The sequence below is a fragment of the Sorex fumeus genome, unplaced genomic scaffold, assembly GCF_029834395.1.
Source record: "Sorex fumeus unplaced genomic scaffold, SorFum_2.1 ptg000003l, whole genome shotgun sequence".
Taxonomy (NCBI): Eukaryota; Metazoa; Chordata; class Mammalia; order Eulipotyphla; family Soricidae; genus Sorex; species Sorex fumeus.
The window spans coordinates 24,883,076-24,909,561 of NW_026606060.1; the positions used below are offsets into that span (position 1 = coordinate 24,883,076).

General features: G+C 36.3%; 1 protein-coding gene across 2 annotated transcripts in view; it reads left to right on the plus strand.

The window, feature by feature from the left end:
• NAV3 (neuron navigator 3) overlaps positions 1-25,500 on the plus strand; it is a 648,555-nt gene extending 623,055 nt beyond the window's left edge. For both annotated transcript variants that reach the window (XM_056114248.1, XM_056114239.1), the window contains 9 exons: positions 1,065-1,160; positions 1,420-1,588; positions 2,704-2,939; positions 10,816-10,970; positions 12,524-12,595; positions 13,182-13,378; positions 14,596-14,714; positions 17,753-17,956; positions 22,592-25,500. In XM_056114248.1, coding sequence (XP_055970223.1) covers positions 1,065-1,160; positions 1,420-1,588; positions 2,704-2,939; positions 10,816-10,970; positions 12,524-12,595; positions 13,182-13,378; positions 14,596-14,714; positions 17,753-17,956; positions 22,592-22,708 — 1,365 coding nt within the window. In that variant the 3' untranslated portion in view covers positions 22,709-25,500. The remainder of the gene's footprint in view (positions 1-1,064; positions 1,161-1,419; positions 1,589-2,703; positions 2,940-10,815; positions 10,971-12,523; positions 12,596-13,181; positions 13,379-14,595; positions 14,715-17,752; positions 17,957-22,591) is intronic.
• The last annotated feature ends 986 nt before the right edge of the window (positions 25,501-26,486 follow it).

Genomic DNA, 26,486 nt, shown 5'->3' on the forward strand with positions numbered 1-26,486 from the left:
GATAGCACAGCGTTTGACTTGCATGCAGCCAACCTGGGTTTGATTTCTTCATCCCTCTCGGAGAGCCCGGCAAGCTACCGAGGGTATCCCACCCGCACGGCAGCGCCTGGCAAGCTACCAATGCATATTTGATATGCCAAAACCAGTAACAGCAAGTCTCACAATGGAGACATTACTGGTGCCCGCTCAAGCAAATCGATGAACAACGGGAGGACAGTGCTACAGTGCTAGGAAATTGTGTTTATTTTTGTTGAGGTACTGGGATTTATAATACTGTTAATACAACTTTTCATGTGAATGTTGTTCCAACACTGCATCCACCTCACTCAGTATCCAAAGGGCTCGTCCTAAACTCCCTTCCATGTAAGCTCAGTTCTATAGACAAAATCTCCAGTTCCAGTGGCTGGCAATAGTTCTCTTACCATATTTGCATATGTCTCACATAAAAGAGAGGGTTTTTTGTTTGTTTGTTTGTTTGTTTGTTTATTCTGGAGGTGAGGGCACCTCCAGAATAAAGGTAAACAAATTCTACAAAATTCTAGAGACAGTCTAACAAATGGGAAAACTAAGTAGTAAAATGAAATTGTAGGACTTAAACCTGTGCTATCTCTATCAATCACTTAATTCTGGGGCTCAGTTTTATGCCATTTATATCATCATTTTCTTCCTATCCTTCTTCTCTTCAGGATGTGCTCTGTACATCAGAACAGAAGACTTCTAACTGTTTCCCTTCAAATGAACAGGGACTCACCCAGTTTTTCTTTCATATACCACTCTATCTACCCCTTTCTTCTTGTAATTTCTGCTGTTACTTTGTTCTGTTTGTTTGATTGGTTAGTCCATTGGGGTATGCTTTATATTGCACAATCCACAATGTATCTGTTACGATAAAATCCATAGATTTAATAAGTAACTTGGTTTTAAGTACTATTAAGTTGGTACATTTTAGTAGAAAATTTAGTAATATAACAAAATAACCAATTTGGTTCTTTCAATATTTTTATTTCTACTATAATATTGTGTTATTATGTTTCTCAATTACTTATATTATTTCTTTTATTTAGGATCAGAAGTCTCAAGCATATTTAATAGGATCCATTGGTGTGAGTGGAAAAACCAAATGGGATGTCTTAGACGGTGTCATTAGACGTCTCTTTAAGGTATTGTGCATAGTTTCCTAATATTAATTTAAACTATATTTCACTTCATATATTTTTCTTAGTTTTAATGGGCAGACACATTTAATTTTCCTCTACATTTCAAATATTAAATGGAATTCTTTTTATGTTTGCTGATATCTGTAGTTCTGATAGCACATGTGTCTAAAGCTCTTGACATCTAGATTCATATTCCTATCAGTTTTCAGTTTGTTGTAGTTGAGTTGATTCTGTTATGACTTTTTCATGTATTCCATTTTAGGAATATGTGTTCCGAATTGATACTTCTACAAGCCTTGGTCTCAGCTCTGACTGCATTGCTAGCTACAGTATAGGAGACTTAATTAGATCCCATAGCCTAGAAGTCCCAGAACTGCTGCCTTGTGGATACCTGGTGGGAGATAACAACATCATCACTGTGCACCTAAAAGGTAAAATATTAAAATGGAAAGAAAAGCACAATTGTATTTTTGAGTCATATCATTTTTGGCACTTTCTTTTCAAAATTTTGCATCTAAAAGCTGCTACTTAGTATTTTGGATACAAAATGGGTCATATTTATTTTCAAAACAGCAAAAACTCTGCTAGAAACACTAATATCTCAATATGTGATTTTTTTGTTTGTTTCTGGAATCTGAAACAGAATTTTGAGGAATCTCTGAGATTCACACAGAAGAATATCATTTGGAAAATATCAGATTCCTAGGTTTTCTCATTTAGGGAGAATTCAGAAATTTATTGCATTTACTAAAATTTTATATGCATATTTTTATTTTAAAATATGTATAATAACTACCACTTGGGATAAACTATGAAAATTTAGAATTAAGAATGAACTTCTGTTTTACTTGCTTTGGAGAACATGATTGATGATAGACAAATTATATATCTGCAGTATACTTGTTTCCATAATTCCTAATTTGTGCTGTTTCAAAAACAGAGAAAATATATATAAGCCAATATTAATAGTGAATTTATCAATATTTGACTTTATAATTAAAACAATTTTATTAGCAAAAAATACTATTGCTTTCTATAATTCCTTTTTAAATACTACCATTTATATTCTTCAAAAATGTGATTGCACGGTGAGGATCTGTAATGAAAAAATGAAGTTAGCAGAGGAAGAGGAAAAATAAGGATGTGCAAATGGGTATTTGTGAAAATGGATATTTTATATTTCAAGCTTCACATTTATTCTCAAGAAACTACTGCCTTCAAAGGGAAGGGTGATTTTATGATAGAATTTATAGTAATACTCCCATTTCTTTCTGAAAATATAAATGAAAAATATGAAATAGACAATGAAGGGAAACCTGAGCTAAAAGATATGACTTGCTTTTGTTGGCAGATTCCCTCTGCCTTATTACTGATCTTCTCCATTTTAAAATGGCACCTCATTTTGTGGGCAAGAAAGAGCAAGGAAAGCGTTTTGCAAGGACTGCATTTCTACCACTATAAAACGTCGTGTCAATGGACTCCATCCTTTAAATTTTAGCTTATGTAAAACAATAAGCCATGCTATTCCCATTGTTTCTTCCTTCAGGGGTAGAAGAAAACAGTTTGGACAGTTTTGTTTTTGATACGCTGATTCCTAAACCAATTACCCAAAGGTACTTTAACTTGTTGATGGAGCATCACAGAATTATACTCTCAGGACCAAGTGGTACTGGAAAGACCTATTTAGCAAACAAACTTGCTGAATATGTAATAACAAAATCTGGGAGGAAAAAAACAGAGGATGCAATAGCCACTTTTAATGTGGACCACAAGTCAAGTAAGGTAAGTCACAACCTCCTAGGAGAATGGCTGCTATTTATCCATAAGTGTCAAGCAATTAAGCTCAAGATGGTGTGAAGTGTCCATAGTGTACCTGAAAACATATCCATCTTTGATTACACTTAGAATGTGGCAGATGACTAAACTCTGTTTCCTGAATTTGAAAAAGACAATTCAAGTGCATTCAGCTGTGAGGTATTCCACAGCATTTAGAATGTAGAGGAAAATGGCAGACCCTATTGGTAGGTTTCTCTTAGACATTTATTTGGACAGTGTTAGAGTGAAAAGAGTCCTATGCAGAGTGTTATAGAAGTAAGAGGAAACAATAACTCCCTGGAGAAATCAGAACTTTTTTTTTTTTTTGAAAAAAGGAAAATTTTAGTCTGGGTCTTCTGGGTCTTAGTAAATAAGTAGGAATTAAATGAGGGTGTTACAGCCACATGTAGTTTGGCTATTTGAAATATTAAAGCAGAAATTCTGGGAAAAGCAATTTGCTTACATTATTTATATTCTGTATGATTTCTTATAAAACTTAGAAATTGAACCATATTCCATTTTACCATTGACTAAATTCTAATGCACCATAATAATGATCCTGATCACTCAGTTATTAAATAGGCAAGAGAGACTATAAAATATAACCATTATTTTTATACATGCAGAGTAAAATAAAGAACCTTGTAAAGGCTAAGGAGAGTGTGCAAGGGAATAAGGCACATGTCTTGTATGTAGCCAACCCTGGCTTTATCCTGAATACCACATGGTCCCTTGAGCATCACTAAAAACAACCACTAAATACACTGTTTATTTATTTTCTTTATTTGAATTTGGGGGGAAAAAGTTTAGTGCCAGGGAAGTAATGCTTTCTCATGCCCTTGCATATTTGATTTGGATCCCAAGAACAATATACCTTTCCACATTACTGTCAACTATAGCCCTGATGACACCTAAAAACTGAGCTCTAACATATGTAGCCCTAGTGAATCCCAGTAGTGCTGGAATCGATGCCAGATGCTCAAACCTCATACCTCTGTGCTGAGTATTACCACAAATGGCCCCTAGAGTTCGAGAGTGGAAGCCCAGTCTCCTTAAACCCCCAATGTTTGGTACTGAAAAATCATCTAATCAGTGCGTTTATATGAGTGGCATTTAAAAATCATTCAAAGGGCCAGCGAGAGACTTAAAGGGCCAGTGCATATGTTTGGAATGAGGGAGGAGTGGGTTAGATCCAGACATCACTTGGTCCCTTAAGCATTGTTTTGGCATGATCTCTGAGCACAGAGCCAGGGGAAAACACTGAGCACCTCCAAGTCTGAATGCAGAACAAAGAAAACAATGACAACCAGTTTAATCTAATATTGCCAGCAGTTTTCTTCCCCCCCGTATTTACCCACTATATATTTTTTTAAAATAAAAAACAAAGCACTGTAGCACTGTAGCACTGTTGTCCCATTGTTCATCGATTTGCTCAAGCGGGCATCAGCCTCACAACAAGTTGTGAGACTTGTTGTTACTGTTTTTGGCATATTGAATACGTCACAGGGGAGCTTTCCAGGCTTTGTTGTGCGGGCGAGATACTCTTGGTAGCTTTCCCAGGCTCTCCGAGAGGAGTGGAGGAATCGAACCCAGGTTGGCCATGTCAGCCGCGTGCAAGGCAAATGTCTTACCCACTGTGCTATCGCTCCAAAAAACAAAGCAAAAACAAAAAACTAAAAAAACTTTCCTTTCTATATTGTTGCTATTATGATGACTAAGAATTACAAACACAATTGTGGACTCCCACAGTCTGGTTTGGTCAGGAGTCTCTGTGGTGCTCATACATGCTCCCCAGCAGTTGCGCTTCCTGCCCACTGTGCCCACCATGCCCACATTTATTTCCAACTGAAGCACTTCCACACTTCTGGCTGCAGTGCAGCTGGCTTGTGCCTGGGGATCATGGGAGGCAGAGCTGCCAGGCACAAAGAGCAGAATTACCAGGCCAAGCTCTACCCGGGCTGCTTCCCCAGGCTGCAGGCTTGCCCTCTTAACATGCAAGACTGGCACTCCAGGTCCCAGAGCTGTCCCCTTGGCCCAACGCTTATTTTCTGCTCTTTCAAACTAAAACCACTTGAATCACTTATTTATTTATTGCAAAATAATGGATAAAGAAGAAAGCCTTGCCAAGAGTGTCTGAACAGAACTGAAAATACTAAAAAGGAAGAAATCCCAGGCAAGTAAGGAAAGTAACTGAGTAAGCGTTCAGTGCAAACTGTAACTGCAATGTTTATTATTTCTTTTTGCCGATAAGATTTTGACTGGCTGCCAGTAAGGCTAAATACAGAGTGGTTGCCAGAAAATGTGGCCAAATTGTCCAGGATTTCAGTGTATTTTCTTGGAGCGGAGGTGAGGGCAGTGACAAGAGTGGTATAAAGGAATAGGGATGGCAAATTGAGATGGTATGTGGCGATGTAGCAAACTGGATAGCTTTGCTACTGTAAAATGTGAATGAGAAAAGAAGCAATATCTCCTTTCTCTGAAAAATGGAGCTGTATAATTGCTGATGGGCTTTTTGTAATGCCTTAGACAGCACTGAAGAGACAAAGCCAAAAAGCACTTTCTGGTTTAAAGAAGAAAAGAAAAAAAGGAAGAAATTGAACAATGAACCATCAAATGAAAAAAGAATCTTTTCATGTATTTGATACCTCTGCATTTTACATTCTGTCCCTCTTCTTACTCTTCAAGCCCTCCTTCAAGCTGCCAGCTGGAATTTTTGATTGAGAGCAATATATATGAACAATTACACTTTGTGACATTTGATATAGCAGGCCCAGAATAATAGAGATGGATTTAGTAAAGAATATGTGGCCAGCTGAAGCCACTTGGAATGTTAGATGGGAAAATATCAAAAAACTGGACTTGGCAGATGCATTTCTTATGTGTCTGGAAGCAGTGAAAAACAGTTTGTTTTTTTTCTTAAAATATATATATACACACATATTAAATGTATGTGTATATATATGTGTGTGTATATATATATGTGCATATATATATTTAACTGCTGTGTTCTCTGTATATTTTCAAAGTATGGGATTTTCTCATTTTCAGTATCCATCTGGTAGATATATGTTTTCTTCTGCTTAATTAGGATTCTAACAAAATTTTTTATCAACACTTCAGTCTAAGGTTCTACCCCAAGTAAATTCAAGTTGGGATCATAGAGTAATTTCAGAGGGGGGTCTGTAAAAAAGACCTCAAATATTATGGCAAAATTATCTGTGTATGCCTATTTGTCCTTGTGTCTATTCTGTAGATTCCGCTAGTTTCTCCTCCCCCTCCTTTTTAAATTAAAACAATTTGTTTAGTCACTGTGAAATGACAAAATTATTCATAACAGGTTTTCGGGTTTACAATGTTATAACACTGCTCCCTTCCCCAGAATAGCTTTCCTTCCTCAATGCCCTCACCCAGCCTCTGATGGCCTCCCACCCACCAGTCTGCCTCTATGAGATGCACTTCTTTTTATTTTATTTATTTAATTTTTTAGTTTTTTATTTTCACTGTGATTTACAGTGCCATTACTGGTAGGGTTTCAAGCATAGCACTTTCAGTACCACTTCATCAGCTCTGTTGAACACTTCCCTTCACCATAGTTGTAGCCCCCATTCCTCTTCCCCACAAGGGGCCTATTTCCTACTCAAGACCAGTTCTCACTAGATGCTTAATAAGATCTACTGAAAGAACCATAATATGGTCTACTGGTTCTGCTTTTTCACAAGCTAAACAAAGACATCTTAAAGACAAATTCAATGTACTTTGCTTCTTTTCTCAGTCTCTCTTTTCTTTCACGTTTTGATTGCATGAAAAAAATTACTATCCTTGAATTTCCCTTTAGAGAAATTCTTCTCTCGTAATCTCATCTCATTCTCTTTTTCTGACTTCTCTTTTTCCACCTACCAGCAAATGAAAATGTTTCCTGATACTCTGTTCTCTCCACTTCCACTCTTATCTGGTATCTATTGCTTTCAGCATCTGTTGATGTCAGTTGAATACTGACATTAACAGATGTTGAAAGCAGAAGGGCGGTTGCCTTGCACACGGCCAACACAGCGGACCTGAGTTCAATTCTTCCACCCCTCTCGGAGAGCCCGGCAAGCTACCAAGAGTATCTCACCCACACGGCAAAGCCTGGCAAGCTACCCGTGACATATTTGATATGCCAAACACAGTAACAAGTCTCACAATGTTACTGGGCCCACTGGAGCAAATCGATGAACAACGGGAGGACAGTGACAGTGACTGTTAGTTAAGCATACTTTCCAGATATATCCTTTTATTTGTTTTTAGATAGATTTAACTGGCATAGTAAATATAAATATATAGCCATGACAATATCAACTTTGAAAAAGCATATTAGAAACCCATCTTCATCCATCACCATTATGACCAAAAGCCCAACCAAATTAACACTCTGTCACTTAGACTATTGCAATTTTTTTTATCAAGCTGCTTGATGCACAACTTCTGTTTAATTTCATTTTTCTCGCTTTCTGTCTTTACTCTTTTTTCTCATGGGAAATAGAATATCTCTTCCTAATTAAAATCTGACCACACATTAAAATCCCACTGTTTCTCTACACTGTATCTTCCCACACTTCTGCTATCTTCTATACAGTCCAATATTATCTCCTAGTCTCAACATGTTTTATATTCTTGTAACTGATTTTGAGCAAATCAATGAACAACATGAGGACAGTGCTACAGTGCAGTGCTACCTTTCAGATATATCTACCACTCTGAAATAATTATCACATTACTGAGATCCCAGAATATTTTTGTGTTTCTTTACTGCCAAAAGTTCATTGAAAATTACAAACCTTTTATTATTTGTTTACTACTGTTCTTTTTCACAAAATATATTCTACTAATTACCTGCTCAATATTTTTTCCATTTCTGCCTTTGTCATTTTTTTCTCCTTATAAGACCATTCTCCCAATTTAGCATCACACTCTGATCTAATATTAAAAATAAAAGATTGATTGCAATTAATACAGTCCAGAAAGACCTGCCCAGCAACTACAAATAATCTTTATATTTTGAACAAAGTCTTTGGTATGGGAACAGGAAGCGCAGTAGGTAAGGCATTCGCTCTGCATGTAGCTGACCCAGGTTTGATCCTGGCACCCTGATTACTGCCAGGAGTGAACCCTCAGAATAGCTAAATGTAACCTAATCCATCCTCCCAGGAAAATCTTTGGAATATAGATATAGATATCTTGTTTTAAACTGCAAATTATATATGTGGAAATATAGATGCATATGTATTTGTACATAGCTACATGCATACCTAACCTTGATTTCAGGCATTAAGTTTCTTCAATACTTTCTTTGTTTCCAATCATTCTAACTTTCATTATTATCTTTCCTTTGATAAAGAAATAGCCTTCCCCTACTGAAAACAAATACAAAACTAACACTTTAGTGATACTCCTCTATGTATTTGTGGTAAGATCAAAAAAAATTTATATAAATTCAAATTCTTTGCTATGTCTTTTTTTATTGAGACCACTGCTATAACATATGATATGTTATATGTTATATGGTATGTTATATATATATATAAATTCTCCAGTATTTATCATTTGCCCAGACTTATCTCAAATTCATACTTCCCAGCTTTCACTCTTCTAGACTTCAATAGTGTTCCCAGCTGTACCCTGTGGTTCTCTGAACCTTAAGGTTTGATGTCTTTCTTTATCTATCCTGTAGTGTTGTGTGCATTTCACTTCTCATGCTATATTTTGAATTAGTTATTGGCCTGAACTCTATTAATATTTCAGAATCTATCTCGGAGAGCCCGGCAAGCTACCGAGAGTATTCGATATGCCAGCCACAGTAACAACAAAATCTCCAATGGAGACGTTACTGGGCCCGCTCGAGCAAATCGACGATCAACGGGAGGGCCTTTACCTTTACCTTTATCTCAAATGCTATCTTGCTAGGAAGCCCATCAGAACCTCACCTCTCCCTGGTTAGAATTAACTATTCTATCCTTCTATAAATTATATCCCTATTTTTGTTTGATTTTGTTTGGGGATCACACTTGTCAGTGTCTGGGGCTTACTTTTGACTCTGTGGTCAGGGATCATTCCTGGGAGGACTTGGGGAGGATCATATGTGGTTCTGGACATTGAACTTGAGTTGTTTGTGTGGATCCTACCCACTGTACTATCTCTCCAGCACCTCCATCTCTCTTTCAATATTCTCTTTGAAGAATCACAAGATGCTTATTACATTATCTAGGTTCTCTGGTTATGTGTGACCACTCAAGCTCCTTTACTACATTCACAAAAAAATTTTTTTCCAGAAGAAGGAAAACTAATCTTCCTGTACTTTTCTGAGTTAGGAAGCACAACTAGAAGTTACTAAAATCAAATAATTAAGCATATTTAAATTTTCATTCCTTAATGTGATATTTCTTGAACTCACAGTTAAAAAGGTAGTCTGACTGCCCCTTTTTACCCATATTTTATTCCCTATTTACTATTCATTCATAATGTTAAAATGTATTTCTGGTTTACTATTTTTGTACACAAAAATGATTTATTCTGGAACTTTAAGCACAGTAGATGTATTGTGATTCTGTTATTAAGAAATGACTTAATGTAGTCATATTAGTGAAATAAATTTGATTATTACTTACAAAACAACAAAACAAACAAAAACCTTAACCTTTATAATTTATTTCTTTCCATTCTACTTCTAAAAGTAATATTATTAAGAGAGGCAGCATCTAGGGAGAATGGTTCACATATTTACCTGACTGCCAAGAATTTGGATCATGGGAGTTTTCTTTTTAAACCTGAGCAAGATTCATAAATTGAAAATGTCATTGTAAATATGCAAATATTATGGAAATGCTCTTACTGATTAGGATAATTCCAAGAAACCTAATTACGTTCTTGGCCTATCCATCTGTGAGAGCAGTCAATCAGCGAATTGGTTATCATATTTAGATTAAAAGCTATTAGACAGTAATAATACCTGTAAAAGAACCAAGAAGCTCAAAAATGCTAAATGCAAATGTCAAGTGACCCAATAAAACACAGTAGATTTTGTCTTTTCTTAGCACTATAATAGTTGTGTGCAGATTGCAGATAAATATCTAAATAACCACATTTTTATCCATGTCCCAGAGCTGTGCTTTCAAATGTGTTCCCTTAAAATGAACTGGAAAGAAATTATTTAAATTATTAGTGGAAACTTAAGGGTGTCTTTTGGATTCACATTATACTGAAATTATAATACCTGTTAAAATGCATTTTTGTCACTGAAATACCAAAATAAGAGGGTAGTTTCTGCAGTTGAGGTTTATCATAAAACCCAGATCCAGGATCCAGGATGCTTTTTCTTCTCCTTCTCCTTCTCCTTCTCCTTCTCCTTCTCCTTCTCCTTCTCCTCCTCCTTCTCCTTCTCCTTCTCCTCCTCCTCCTCCTCTTCCTCCTCCTCTTCCTCCTCCTCCTCCTCCTCCTCCTCCTCCTCCTCCTCCTCCTCCTCCTCCTCCTCCTCCTCTTCCTCCTCCTCCTCCTCCTCCTACTTTTTTTTTTTTGCTTTCCTCTGGGTTCAAAAACAACTGAGAAATATTCTTTTATGTTTGCAGGTTTTTATTTGCTACATATATTCTGTATTGGTGTGCATTCCTTTTAAAAATATGCATTTTTAGCATTCTATTTGTTTTGCTTTTTAAATTAAAGTTTTTATATAAATGGAATGATCAGTGAGATTTAGCCAAAGCTAGTGAATAAAAAACAAAACACCTATTTCTTCAAAGCACCATATCCAGAGAACAAAATATTAGTATGTATGTACCATTGATGTATTTGTTTTCTCTACTTTTTAAAGGAATTACAACAATATCTAGCAAATCTGGCGGAACAGTGCAGTGCTGATAATAACAGTGTGGAGCTCCCAGTTGTGATAATTCTTGATAACCTTCATCATGTGGGCTCTCTGAGTGATATCTTCAATGGATTTCTCAACTGTAAATACAACAAATGGTATGTCATGAAATATTTTTGAGTGATGAAACATAAAACCATGGTGATCAAATTTGATTTTTTGTGTTTTTATACCTGTGAAGATCTTGCAAAACTGTTCAGTTTAGATACCCTCATTAATATTATGCTGTGTTTCTGAGATTCCCTATATATTCCTTAGAGAATATATTTAGTTATTCATAACTAAGTTGCAGGAATGTGTTTTTTTTTCTTTTTGGGTTACACCTGGCAATGCACAGGAGTTACTCCTGGCTCTGCACTTAAGAGTCACCCCTGTGATGCTCAGGGGACCATATGGGATGCTGGGAATCAAACCCAGGTCGGCCGCATGCAAGGCAAATGCCCTACCAGCTGTGCTATTGCTCCAGTCCCAGTTACAGGAATTTTTATGGAAATATCATTAACTTGTGATATTAGCTTCTGTAGATATGTTGATCATCTAGGAAAACAATGTAAGTGATAGAACATTTGATTCAAGAAAATAAAAACTAGTTGGGCTGGAGCACTAGTAGAGCGGGTAAGGCATTTGCCTTGCAAGTGGCCAGCCCTGGTTAGATTCCCAGCATCCCATATGGTCCCCTGAGCACCGCCAGGAGTAATTCCTGAGTGCGTAAGCTAGGAGTAATCCCTGTGCATCACCAAGTGTGGCAAAAAAAGAAAAAAAAGAAAAGAAAAACTAGAATAAGACTTGAGAACCAGAGTGATCCATGAGACAGAGCCAGGAGTAAGTTTGGAGAACATCTGGTGTGGCCCAAAATGCCTCTTCTGGCTAAGACTTAAAACCATTCAAGATTCACTATAGTATTACTTCTAAAAATGAACATGAAAGAGCAGCAATACAAATACTAGTTTATTTTAGGAAAAAGTGTTTAATTAAAGAGCTGTGCCCGCTCCTATCACCGATCACACAAATAATATTTTTTATGCAAATATCCTAGTTAAGCTCTGCTAAAATGAAACATTATTAAAATATATCTGAATAAATAAGCATTGAAATATGAGTTGTTTCATGTCATAGAGAACCTTTAAAATAGCTGAAAATTATAAAGCAGGAAAAATTAGTGAATTTGTTTATGACAACATTTTAGCACGGAATATAAATCATTGTGATTCTTCTAACCTTTTCATTTTCTGATGTGTGAAATCAGACACAGGAAAAGTTATTTGCCCATGACACTAGAGCTAGGATTATAAACCTAAATCTGAATTTCCATTTTATTGATGTTTGTTGTTTGCCAATATAACATTTAAAAATTACTCTTTTAAAGCCTAACATTAAAATGGAGTAATCCATGGGCTGGAGGGATGCCAGAGATTGAGGCACTTGTCTTGCTTCCTCTGACACAGGATCAAATTCCCTGCAACACACATGGATCTGGAGTACTACCAGGATATACTATAAGGTGTCACTGAAAGATTAAAAAATAAAATAAAGCAAAATAAAGTAAAATGAAGAAATTCATATTATTCTGCGTTGCTTTCTAAAATAATTTAAACATACTCAACTCAATTTCATCGGTACATCAACCTATTCTATTCTTTTATTTCTCTAGTCCATATATTATTGGAACGATGAATCAGGGAGTTTCTTCATCACCAAATCTAGAGCTGCATCATAATTTCAGGTAAAGATAAATTGGGAATTGGGTGTTTCTTTTTTCCTTTTATCATCTCTTTCTATTTGCTTTTGGTGTTTTTTTTTTTTCCATTTGTACATTGACAGATCTTTCCTTTGGTGACCTGTGGTGTGAAAATAATTCTCACTTCTTCTCACACTCTTTCTTGAGCAGACATTTTGTGATACCCAGCCTGTAATCAGAAGTGTTTCTTTGGGAAAAAAAAATAAAAAGAAAAGTCAATGTTTTTCCTGCTTACTGTGTCATCAGCTAAAGTAGAGCCCTTATATTCCAAGTATAAGAGATGTGAACAGAGTTCCTATTTCTAGATCTGTGATTCCTCTACAGAAGAGCGCTCAGCCTATATACTCCCACTGTCTTCTGACTCACGCGAGCCTCTCTTTCACTCAAAAAAGAAAATTACCTTAGAGTAGAACTCTAATGCTAATAAGCCTCCTAACCAGATCATCATTCAAAATGTGACTACCAGTTAAAATATTATTACCTTATACTTTTATGCTTGAAAATGAGTTACTATGGATTTAATATTATCTTTATGTAAAGATATCATTTGTTGTTGTTTTTCTATTTGCAGGTGGGTCCTATGTGCAAATCACACAGAACCTGTGAAAGGCTTTTTAGGCAGATATCTTCGAAGGAAACTAATAGAAATAGAAATTGAAAGGAACACACGTAATAATGACCTAGTGAAAATTATAGATTGGATTCCTAAGACATGGCATCATCTCAATAGTTTTTTGGAAACACACAGTTCTTCTGATGTTACCATTGGTAAGTTCTAAATTTGCAATATGCCATTTTCCAGGAACTAAGAGTACGTGGTAAAGATCTCCAGATTGCATGGTAGAAAATAACAAGTGAAGCTAATGTTTTTCAAGCTTCTAAAGATTTAAGTTTCCTTTTTTTTTTTTCTCCTGAAACTTTGCCTTCCTTTGAGCTTCTCATCCTGTTAGATTCATTTTGCCTGTCAGTTTCATACACTGAGATGTTCTAAGATTAAGTTCAAAATAGACAAATATCTAAAGATTAGATGTTCACTTAAATGATATATCTTGTGAAAGTGTATTTCAGTTAATGCTCATTTTGAATTAGAGATTGTTGAGTTATTTCAATATATCTCCTGAGTTGAAATGAAAATGCTGAATTTTGTATTTCTTTTAAGCTTGTATATGCAAAAGTGCCTCTGACATTGTTACTGATTCTAAAAACTTGCTCACTAAAGACACAGTGTGAATTAGAAGGAATACTACCTTTGGGATCAGGAGATAGAGAATACTACCTTTGGGATCAGAAGCAATAGAGACATATTTGGCAGTTGATTTAGGCAGTTTTATCATTTGTGAAATGAGTCAGATTGACCAAATTATGAACTTTATTTAAGATTTCTCTTAACCCTAAATTTTGTTTCAGATACATTTGTTTTGTTTGTTTGTTTTGGGGTCACACCTGCTTGGGTCTTATTCCTGGCTCTTAGATCAGGGATTACTCCTGGAAAGGCTCATGGAACCATATGTGGTAGCAGGCACCAAACCTGGTCAGCTGCAAGCAAGGCAAACACCTTATCATCCTCTTTACTAATGCTCTGGCCGCTCAGATAAAATTTTTAATGTGATGCGACCGGAGCGATAGTACAGAGGGTAGGGCATTTTCCTTGCATACGCCCGAGCCAGGTTTGATCCCCGGCATCCCATATGGTCCCCCAAGCACTAACAGGAATAATTTCTGAGTACAGAGCCAGAGATAATCCCTGAGCATCGTTGGGTGTGACCCACTCCCCAAAAAAGGCAAAAAGAAATTTTATGTGAGTAAAAGGAGAGTCCTGGGGATTATGTTTTCAGTAAAATGTACTTTAATAATCCACAAACTAGCCAGGATTAAAGTTTTCTAAGACTCCTATAAAAGCATTTATCAAGCCCAAATGGTATCTAAATGTATCAAAATTGTAAAATATAATGATTTTCAAAAATGTCTTTTTTGTTTCTTTTCAGGTCCAAGACTTTTTCTTTCTTGCCCTATGGATGTAGAAGGTTCTAGAGTATGGTTCATGGATCTTTGGAATTATTCTTTGGTTCCTTACATTCTGGAGGCAGTGAGAGAAGGGCTTCAGGTATAGTACACAATTTTCTTTACTGTTAAAGGAATGCAAAATGTCTTCATTTTAAAGTATAAGCATACATCTCAATGTGGATATATAAAGACAGAAATATTATAAATAGAGTGTTAAAGTTTTAAAGATTATTATATTTTTTTATATCATGGAGCAAATATGTAGGAGAAAGACAAAACATTGTTCCTCCAACAACTTTACATTGATAGTCAAATTTATTGCTGTTGGTGATTGCAGATGGCTATTATTAGAAAGTCTAGTCAATTTCACAGTCTCTTTTCCTAAAGCATGTTTACATGTGCCTTTATAATTTATCCTCTTCTATAACTTGTGATCTGTAGTTTTTCTTACGTAGATTCCTCATTTCTAGTATATTTCATTGTTAGTTTCTCTTTAATATTACTTGCAAGAAGACCCTTATTTCTGTCTTGATAGTAGTACTCTTGATTCCAAGGGAGTTCACTGGGGTGTGTGTATGTGTGTGTGTGGGGGGGGGGGGGTTGTGTGTGTATATGTGTGTGTGTTGTGTTTGTGGTGAGTGTGTGTGTTTGGTGTGTGTTCAAATCTTTGCTGATCCTCCCATTTATTTTATTTTACATCACAAGTCATTGCAACCTCCCTTTCTTTTTATTACAAACTAAAACATCCAAAATATACCCTTAATAAGTAAACTGTGTTCCCTCAATAAAATATCTTGCTTTTCCATCAATCTTACTGTTTACTTAAGTTTTAGTTGAAATTTTATGAAATTGTAGAATTATCAAACTCAGAGTTAAATCTTTATTATTTCTCTTGCGTAGCATTGAACTTACTGTAGAAAAATAGTCATCTTTTCAATAACTAAGCCAAGGTTGGAAAATTTTTGCTTAGTCATTTCTATTTCCAGTTAGCATGATTGCTGCTGGAATTAAGACAGAGCTCAGTCTTTTCACATTTTGTCATCTGCAAAATCTGTTGAATCTTTCTTATCTGTTTTCTGTCCTTTCAATTCCTCCTAATATGCTCCTTTCACCTAAGGAAAAGGTATGGGATTACTTAAAATAAACACAATTGTTCTGTTGAACATAGTGAATATTTTAAAGATGTTCTAAACATGCAGAGATAATGATCCTAGAAAATGCTATCAGTTGGTTCTACCTCAGATTTAAATAACCTGATTTCATATTTTTAAGGATATAATTCAATCTAACCCTAGCAATTGGCATCAGGAACTGAAATAATATACCAAAGATTTTTTCCTTTTTCAAGAATAACAACACTTTTATGATTCCACAAAAACTTTTACTGCCTAAATTGTGACATGGATTTTTCAAATTAGATCCTTTAAACAAAAACAATGAATGGAAATGTTTTTTATAGTATTCTAGAAGTCACTATGTTTAAATTAGCATATAAATAATTTTGTGTCTAGATGTTAAGTATCTGTATGAGATAATTCAGTATTGAATTTTCATTCAAGTATTTATATATGAAATTTATATTTTGTATTTCTTTACAAATATATTAAAATGAAAGACTTTTAAAATTCAAAAGCAGTACTTGTTTTCAAAGTCTGTCTTTCCTATATCTCAGTTTTTAATAACAAAAGAATTTAGTTTATTAATGCCATTGATAGAATACTATGTAATAATGCTATAAACTTTCCATTTGAGCCTAAGTATATTTATTAAAGCAATACCAATTTCTCAAACCATAATGCAAAGATAGTTCAAAATTAATTCTGAAGAGAAAGAAAAATATTCTAACTTTCCTGATGAAGTTCTAGTTTGTGGTCATAGGTTAGAATGAAAGCAGAATCAATCCAGAAATAAGAAGTGGGGGAGAAGGAATGTGCAATCTAGCTGAAAAAAACTGAAAGTCCTTTGGTAGTTAGACGCTTCTCCTTTCTAGTGAAGGGTGTGCTTGGTCTGAAATTAATCAGCCAATGGTATTCTTAGAGTGGTACCTACAGATTTCCTGAAGGAACAGGAAGGGAACAATTTGCCCCGAGCCAATCTTTTGGATATATTGGCATCAAAGAACATTGACTTGAAGAAAGGGGCAGAAAAGCAACCATTGCAAAGATAGTTTATGTTGAGGCTGGAAATGTAGTTTAGCAATAGAACATTTGCTTTGTAAGAAGTCTTGGTTCAATCCCTTACAGTGGAAAAGAAATAAAAATAATCTCTGTTGAATATAATTGAAGAATTTCTTCTCAAATGCAAGATTGATGTTTTGATGAGCAAGCACATGTATAATACTCTCTTGGCCAGATGTTTTAGTAGGGATAAAAGCCGGTGATGCAGTGGATTCTGAATTTCACTCTGGTGATTCTCTCTTGAAATATGGACAATCAGCTTATCTCCTTCTGAATGTTTAAATGCCCCTTTCAGTTGTATTTGTGAAATATCTGTTTTATTCTCAAAGGCTATCATTAGTTGATCTAGATATTCGTTTTGTAATTTGCTTTTTTTAATGTGCATCTTAACAACACTGTTGCTTCCATTTATCTTTCTTTTTTTCAGCTTCTTTGATGCTCTTCTTATAAATAAATACCTTAAAAAGAGTTTTTATAGGAAGTCATGAAATTATTAGAAAAAGTTAATCTAAGGAGGTTATTATCAGAGATTTTATTCACATTCCCAAAGAAAGTTTAAAGTAAAGGGAGCCGATTAAGTCTTTTCTTTTTTATGATCTTTTTAAAGTCTACTTTTATAGAGACATTTACTTAGTGTCTAAGTTCATTATTTTTCTTTCTCAATAATTAGAACTTTTCTTTCTTAATTTTATATTTTCTTGGTTTTTAATAATTAAACATTGACAATCAGTTTTACATGTATTTAAAACAAATCTTCATCATATTGTTTTGCCTTCAAATTTTAAGTGAACTATATTGGCAAAAATGTATATTTAAAATCTTAAAACATGTAGCCAAAGGAGATATTATTCCCTTGAAAGTTCTATAACAAGGTAAAGAGCAAATGAATCATTCAGTTGGCAGCCATCTGTTTTACTGACTAGAAAGGTATTTAAGATGTTCTACATGTGATTCCTTTTAGATGTATGGGAAACGTGCACCTTGGGAAGATCCCTCAAAGTGGGTGCTTGATACATACCCATGGAGTTCAGCATCTCTGCCTCAGGAGGGCCCAACATTGCTTCAGTTGAGACCTGAAGATGTTGGCTATGAAGGCTGCATATCGACAAAGGAAGCCACAACCTCAAAGCACATTCCTCAGACTGAACCAGAGGGGGATCCCCTGGTAAGAAGCTGGTGTTTAATTCTTCCTCTATAGTTTTGACTACAGAGTGTAGTTAATAGAATTTAGTCACTTGTATCATTAACACTAATTATCCTGGGTCATTTGGGAGAAATTTCTATGTACTAGTACTCGCTTTAATTTTTATCTTTAGTCCCCTTTCAATTGGTAACATTCTCCTAGTGAAAGTTCAAAATAATTGCTAAAAATAGTCAAGGAAAACCATACTGGAATAATAGGGTTTTCTCTCTTTTTTTTATTATATAACAGCATGCAAATTAATATGTTTTAATCTTTGTATGTCTCCATCCACTAAGTTTTTAGGAAAAGGCTAAATTTTGCTCTTAAACTTAAAAGTTCACAAATGAATACAATCCAGCATATACCTGGAAAGCTAAAGAATAGTTTACATATGTCAACTAGTCTGGGTAAATTTAGAATTAGCCTTCTGTTGCCAATAGTAGAAAAGAATGAACTGACTTAGAAACCAAAGGAAAATAATCTGCCTTGCTCAGTATGCATTTGTGTATGACTTAATAAAAATAGACAAAACTCCAAAGTATGAGTAATCTCTAAATATTTAGTTATTTGGTATACTGTGAAAAATTAATTCTTATATGTTTCTTTTTAATTTTTATGGATATCTTTATACACATTAGATTCAAATGAATTGTAATTATTATCTTATAACTTATAATTTCATGATTTAAATAAAGACTAGTATAACCAATTTAGAAAAGATACAGGAAAAAGGGGATTATGTTATTTAAATAAATTGTAAATGTTATTAAAATCAGAGCCTATGACTCTGCCCAAGAAAATTAGGTAACTTGCTCTTCTTGAGCTAGTATTAGACCCATAGTGCATAAGTATTGCAATTATCTCAGCTGATCATTTTAATGTGGAGAGTAATGTGAAGTTATACATTTTTATGTATTGTTTTTGAATTTTGGGTCACACCAAGCTTATACTCAGGGCTTACTCCTTGTTCTGCACTTAGATTTCATTCATGGTGGGCTCAGGAAACCATATGTGGTACAGGGGTTGGCCGCATGTAAGGCAAGTGTCATAACTATCATACTAGTTTTCCAGCCATATGAAATGATACATTTTCAAGATTAATTTTTTCCAGCAAAATGCACATACACAGGAAATTTTATGCAATATTTCAGAGAGGTCCATGAAGTCACTGTTGTGTATTCTTTGACCTTGTTAGACCTCAGGGATCTCTCATGTGCGCCTTTGCTCTAGGACACAGCTTTAGAAGGACCTGGATATATGGATATAAGTTTTAATAGTTGGTAACTGGTTCTTCAACTCACACGCTGTTGAAAATAAACAGTGCTGGTAGAATTGCTCTGAATCCAGTACAACTGTGTGCATACATTAAATACTAGATCATAGAATACTTTAAATTTATTCAAGTAGAGACAGGGGAAATAGTACAGTTGATATGGTGCCTGCCTTATGGTCATTTGATCATGGTGTGATGCTTGAGCACAGAATGGTAGAGTAGTAATAATTTTCATTTGATGATAAAAACTTTTTCTGGCTAACAAAAGTGTTTTGAGAATACAGTTATGCTTGTTATGTGGGGGAAAGGGTGTGTATATATGCTTTGTTTTTAGAGTCACTTTGTGGCATTTACAATCTTAGAGTAAATGTAGTACTATACTACCTATACAAATACTACCTATACAAATTGCAGTAAAATAATAATAAAGACCATGCTGAGCAAAATCATGAATTCATTGAGCCAGTGATTAGGAGAAAACTTCACAGAGAAGGTAATCTAAGATTCTTCCGGTCTGGAAGAACATATGTGGTTAAATGGAGAAAATCCACAATTAAGGAAACAGCAGGTGAAACATTGATTAGAATAATAAAAGCAATGAGTTTAGGGAGCTGAAAAGTGTGATTAGAACAAAAGGAGTTGAGAGGTGATAGCTTCAGAAGTAAACAACTGTCAGATAATGCTGAACCATGTTCATATTTGCCCATAGTCAAAAGTTTATTCACAGACAATGGGGAGCCATAGAAGTTTTCTTAGCTGAAGATTTGTCTAGTTATATTTGCAGTTTATGAAAAATCATTCTGATAACAGAATGAAGAATAGATAAAAGAACTGAGAACTGTAGTTGGGAGTCTGGCGGATTGTAAATCATAGGCATGACAAGGACCTGACCAAGGTATCATGGATGATAGATGCTATTTTTGACTGCAAGTATAGAGAAAAAGCAGAATGCTTTGTAGAGAATAACGATTCAGTCCAATGACTAAATGATCTATTTTCTTATCTCCCTTCTGTAATCTCCTTTGACTTCCATGCACAAAACAACAAACTCATGAGAAGGCAAAAGTAATATTTTTATGCATATAATTTCTAATGAATCTAAGTTGTGAAAATTATTCTGGAGTGATAACACAGTGGTGGGGCATTTGCCTTGCGTGCAGCCAGCCCCACTGAGCCGGGTTCAATTCCTCCGCCCCTCTCGGAGAGCCTGGCAAGCTACCGAGCATATCTTGCCCACACGGCAAAGCCTGGCAAGCTACCCGTGACATAATCGATATGCCAAACACAGTAACAAGTCTCAAAAAAATAGAGATGTTACGGGGCCTGCTCGAGAAAATCAATGAACAATGGGAGGACAGTGACAGTGACAGTGACTGGACCCACTCGAGCAAAATGGATGAACAACAGGAGGGCAATGTTTGCTTGTTTATTCTAATAGAATATATTTACTATATGGCACCATTCAAAGAAATGAAATGAAATTTAACACTCTCATCACATTCTAAAACATTTACAGCATTCCACTTTCAAGTGATTTCAAGCATTTCTGAGTGAGTTAGATTTCCCTTTACTTTGCTACTTCTCATAAATAAGGAGGGTGCTCAAAACACAGTTCTGTTTTACAAACTATCTTCACCCAAAAGCTTGCATTTATAGTCAACAACCAATGAGAGAAGAATTGACAAAAGAGGAAGGTAATATTCATTTGCACAAAGGTGTGGGTGCATGCCCATGTGTGTGTGTGTGTGTGTGTGTGTGTGTGTGTGTGTGTGCTTGAGAGAGAGAGAAGAAAGAGGGAGAGTGTGGGGGTAGGGGAAAGAGTGTTGGAGAGAGTAGAATTTTTTGGCCTATAGCATCATACTTTCATGTCATATACTTATGTAGCAATTTAATAAATTCAAGATATTAAAGTTATGTTGAAAAAATATTGCCTTAAGGAATATTAAAATGACTATAAAATATGCTATAAGCAGATTCTGTCAGAAGGGTCACTGTCACTGTTACTGTCCTCCCGTTGTTAATCGATTTGCTGAATGGGCCCAGTAACGTCTCCATTGGAGACTTCGTTACTGTGTTTGGCATATTGAATACATCACGGGTAGCTTGCCAGGCTCTGCCGTGTCTGTCAGAAGGGTATTTCTGCAAATTGGTGACTCATGGCTTATTTTTTTATTTCATAAACATTTATTGAACATGCATTTTATACTACAGAATATTTTAGTCCTGTGAGATATTTCCTTTCTATTGGATGAGTCTCCATTTCTCTTAAGTGAATTAAGGAAACGTTTCTCCTTTCTCTTAAGTTGGATAAAAGAACCTTATTTAGTTAATAAGCTAAATAGAATTAATGTACATCAAGCAAAATAAAGATTATTACATTTATAGAAAGCCCTTGATAAGAGACCCATAACCTTTGGAAGACAGATAGATGCTGAGTTTTCTGTGCTTTCCAAAATCATTGAAAGTTTGGGCACAGTTTCCTTCTAAGCCATGTTTTTTTTGCCATTCTTCTCTTCACACCGGGTTTTTAGATCTATCAATCCAAGTGAGGTGGCTGCTTTTCATTTCATAGTGCAGGCAAATGCTCCCTGCCTTTCTCCCCAGGTGCTTTGGTGGCAGATGTCCCTGTGGTAGTAGAAACATTGTCACCATTGTCCTATCTGGCTGTGAAACTTGAGACAGCCGCTTTTGTTCCAGAAGGTAGTTTTTGTTTTCAATGATATATCAATCATATTTCAGCAACCAATTCAACAACAACAGAAACTTGACAGTGATTCTTTCCCTCTCCCTCTTCAAACACTCATGGTCGGCTTCATTCAGTCACCTCCTCTCGAGGTCAGCTCCTAAACAGCAGATGGTACGCTTGCGTGCAGCAGCTGGCTTCATTCCACTCCATCCCCTCCTTCTCTCAAGGGACTGCGTGTGTGTCTGCGTGTGCGTCTGTGTGTACAGGAACATTCACGACTTTCAGTTGCCGTCAATGCTTTCTGCTGCTCCCAGCCAAAAAAACTGGGAAGCTTGGCGTCCTCTCCAGCACTGAGCCCAGATGTCCAGCTGTGATACAGTGTTTCTTCCCATCCTCCCCCCGGACCATATTCATTCACAGTTCCCTAGAAATGAGAGTTATCCGGAGACCCTATTTTATCCTTAGGTTGGTGGTGAGCATGTTTGGAAGAAACAGGTGAGGTAGCCGGGGCAACAAGAAAAAAAAAAAAAGTCTGTTGTTTTCCCATTCTGGTGGCATAGGATGAAACGGTTCCTCGTGAGACTTGGGTTCTAGTTTTCCGTGGGCCTGGCTTTCACAATGCAGCACTGGCCATATCAACGTCTCTTTCTTTTTGCAGATGAATATGCTCATGAAACTCCAAGAAGCAGCCAATTACTCGGGCACACAAAGCTGCGACAGTGACAGCACCTGCCGTCGTGAAGATTTGGATTCATCGCTGGAATCTACCCTCTAGAGGGTATAAAGGCGCTAGGGAAATGATGATGCTTTCTAAAGATATTTAAAGGGAAGGTATTTTCACAAAACCACTGCCAGTATGAAAGCACCCTGTCCAGGGCCCTGACCCAGGAGTTGTGGTCTCGAGCAAAGCAGCAGAACTATGTCTGCACCGCTAAGATGCTAAATTGAAAGGGAAGCTTAATTTCTTTTATTTCTAGGCATTTGTATAGCCCATGGAGTGATACAAGGCTCCATTACTCAACTGGAAAGGACCCTATTGGCAGGGAAACAGACTAGATTGCACATGAGATAGCCAAACTGGACTTTAGTTTTTTTCTCTTTAAAAGTTTACAATGCAACCTTTTTTTGTCCCTGCCTTTCATTTCCTCTAAGGGGCTGTGCTCCCCACGCAGGATACATTTTTCTGATTCATCAAACCTCTTGTGTGCCCCATGGTGCTGGTCACAGGGCCCCAGTAGTGTTTGTGTTGTGTGCTCACCCCATTCCAAAATGAAGCCAGGAGGCCAGTCCTCCGTAAGCACAAATGGAATTGTGCAACCACCAGAAAAACACTACTGCGGCAAGCTGGATAAGTGCCAATTTAATTCTTAACTGCCATGTTCACATGATGTGCTCCACCAACTTTTTAGTGTATGAGTCACAGGTTTTCTAAGGTTGTTTTTACCACAGTGGTCTTTTTAAACCACCTGCCCACTCCCTTAACAAGAGTTTTATACCAATTATTAGTCAACACTGACAAAAGGCTTTTTTAGGGCTTTATTTGTTTGAGCCTTTTCAGTGAAAGAAGGAAAATTTCCTATGGTGCTGTCTCACTGCCTTAAAACAGATTTCTACAACGGTCTAACAGTTGGTTTAAATCCTAAACCATTGGTAATCTCCACTGTCTTTTCATTTCCAACCAAGCAACGCCAGTTAACACAGTAATTCATCATACTTTTTGTGTTGTTGGGTTTTTTTGTTTGCTTTTGAGAAATGGATAGGAGAAAGATCAGTATTTTTCACCTGAATAGAATGCTTTGCCTATCCTCCACAATTTTAAAGTAACCCAGAAATCCTCTTGAATTGTCACTTAAGAGCTAAAACATGTGACTAAATTCTATCCAGTTCTAGGTGAAGAGTTGCAGAAGGCAGGAGATTTTGAATTCTTATCCAGCAGAGCTGGAAGCACTAAATATAGCATGAGCACAACTATTTGGCTTTCCTTCTCTATTCTTTATAATTATTATTATTCATTTTGAGCATGTTGTTTTGATTGCTATTGTTGTACATGAGAAATTCAGCATTAAAGAACACTGAAGCAGTGAAGGCACTGTGGAGGAGAGAGCGTTTATACTGTAAAAGAGGTTAGATTTGCACAGTCTACTGGGTAGGTATTGTAAATAATAATTTTTAAAACTTGCACAAATCAAAGCAAACACAAAAAATGTACTTTATCCTGTTGGTGTTAAGAGGTGTTTCACTTGCTGAGATTTCCTGTACATTGCAAACAAATACAGAATGCAGACCCTCAAAGCTGTTATTATCTGGTGTGTTTGTCCTGTATTTACAGTTGTTATGACAATGCAAGAGCTATCAGTGCTAGAGTGAGCATGCCTCAGAACTGTACATGAAGCCAGTACATTTTTGGAAAAGTGAAAATGTCTGAAAGTGCATCTGTCATGGCAGGCTTTAAAGAGAGTGCATGAAAACAAATTAGAGAGTCACTGAAGTAACCACCACATCTGGAGGACAGGTTATATGTTGAAAAAAAACTAAGGGCTAGGCCATAGTGTAGACTTGTTCTAGGAAATGTGTTACTTTCAGGATGTGTAAATGGTGCTACTCTCTGTGACCACCCACGGGTCAGTTGCTGTAGAACAATAATAACACTAGACATCTGTGCAGATTTCAGAGTGTGGCTGAGTTCATAAGTCCTACAAGGTGCTATCGCCCTAAGGGAAATCTGAACTGAATATATGCACCGAGCATTGCCACCTATACTTTAAAGCCTCAAACACAGATCAAATCTATTGTGAGACATCAATATATGTAGCTGGATGAGTGACTAGTTGCTCTTGTATAATACGTGATCTAAGGAAATTGCTAATCTTTTCCTGCCATTTTGAGAAACACAGTCCAAACATGATCATAAACAAAATCCTGCAATACATCCCAGTAGGTCCACCTAGTTTACAACTTAAACTAGTTTGTGAAACATTTGTCTGTAAACATTTTATATTTTGTACATTTTTGATGTAACATATCATGTAAATAGACAGAAACAGTGAAATAAATCATCTGAAAAGTTTTGTAGTCTTTGTAAAGCCCCAACAATAAGTACTTGGTGTCAATGGACTTAACTGGATGATGTATTTTCTATTGGTTTATTGTTCCTCTAGCTTGTAAACCAGCTTGCATATATTTTTTTGCAAATGTGCACCCTGTATCTGTCTAAATTATTACTTTGCCATTAAAGTGGAATTATTTATTGACAAGGTGTTTTGTCTATATATATGGAGAAAAATGAATAATTATGCACCAAGCAGTGCCCAGCTTTAAGTGTTGCTTGCACTATTGCTATGCCATCAATCAGGACACATGAGAATTTTTGTCTTTTATGTACTTCATAGAAAGGACCTCATTGATTTTAGTAAATAAATCGCAGGTACTACATATATCTTTTGAAATAATACTTACTCGGTGACTATTTTTAGAAACCTGATTAATCTACTTAAATTTTTCTTGGCTAGAAAATAAGAGTATAAAGTAAAATGTCAATATTCACTTAATTAAATCAACTCATGAAAAGCTTCTTTGTTTTTATTCTATTTATCCTCTTTTAACCTTTTAGTTCAAAACTAAGTCTAAAGCAGAATAATATTTTCATGTGTGGTGGCTCTTGGGGGGAGGGGTGTGGGGGATGGGCAAGTTTGGATTACACCCTTTAAGGCTCTGGGATCTCCTGGCAGAACCCTGGAGGTTCTGGAAACGGAACCTCTTCAGTCACTGCAAGACAAAAGTGCTTTAAGCCCTCTACAATCTATTGAGCCAAGGGATTCTCTCCTTCCTTCCCCCCTTTCTTTCTCTCTCCCTCTTTCTCTCCCTCTTTCTCTCCCTCCTTCTCTCTGTCTCTCTTTTTTCTTTTTCTTTCTTTCTCTCTTTTCTCCCTTCCTCCCTCTCTCCCTCTCTCCTTCCTTCCCTTCCTTCCTCTCTCCCTCCTTTCCTCCCTTCCTTCCTTCCTTCCTTCCTTCCTTCCTTCCTTCCTTCCTTCCTTCCTTCCTTCCTTCCTTCCTTCCTTCCTGTGGTGGTGTGATGAGGGGCACACGTGGCAGTTCCCAGACCTTACTCATGGCTCTATACTCAGGTATCACTCCTGGTGTGCTCGAGGGACCATATGTAGAGCTAGGATAGTACCCGGGTCCTCCACGTGCATGACAAGTGCCCTACACATTGTACTATCTCTCCAGGTACCCTGTGGTTCTTTTAATAGAAAAATTTTTTAAAAGAAAAAAAGAGCTTCTTTTAAAATGAGAATTGTTTTCAAGGCACCTTCAGCTCCAATCCCAGTACAGGAGTTCCTTACTTTTCAAAAAAGATATGCATTCATAGACGATTAACTTGTGTTGCTAGTCAGTAAATTGGAAGAGAGCCTTTGCTTTTACGACAAAAGGCAAAACTTGAGAACAGAGTCAATGTGGATTTGCAGCCACTGCAACGAGTAGCACACCAGAGCAGCTCGGCCAAACCCCGCCTCCTAGAACTACTTAATCCTGTCACGGTATTCTCATATCACT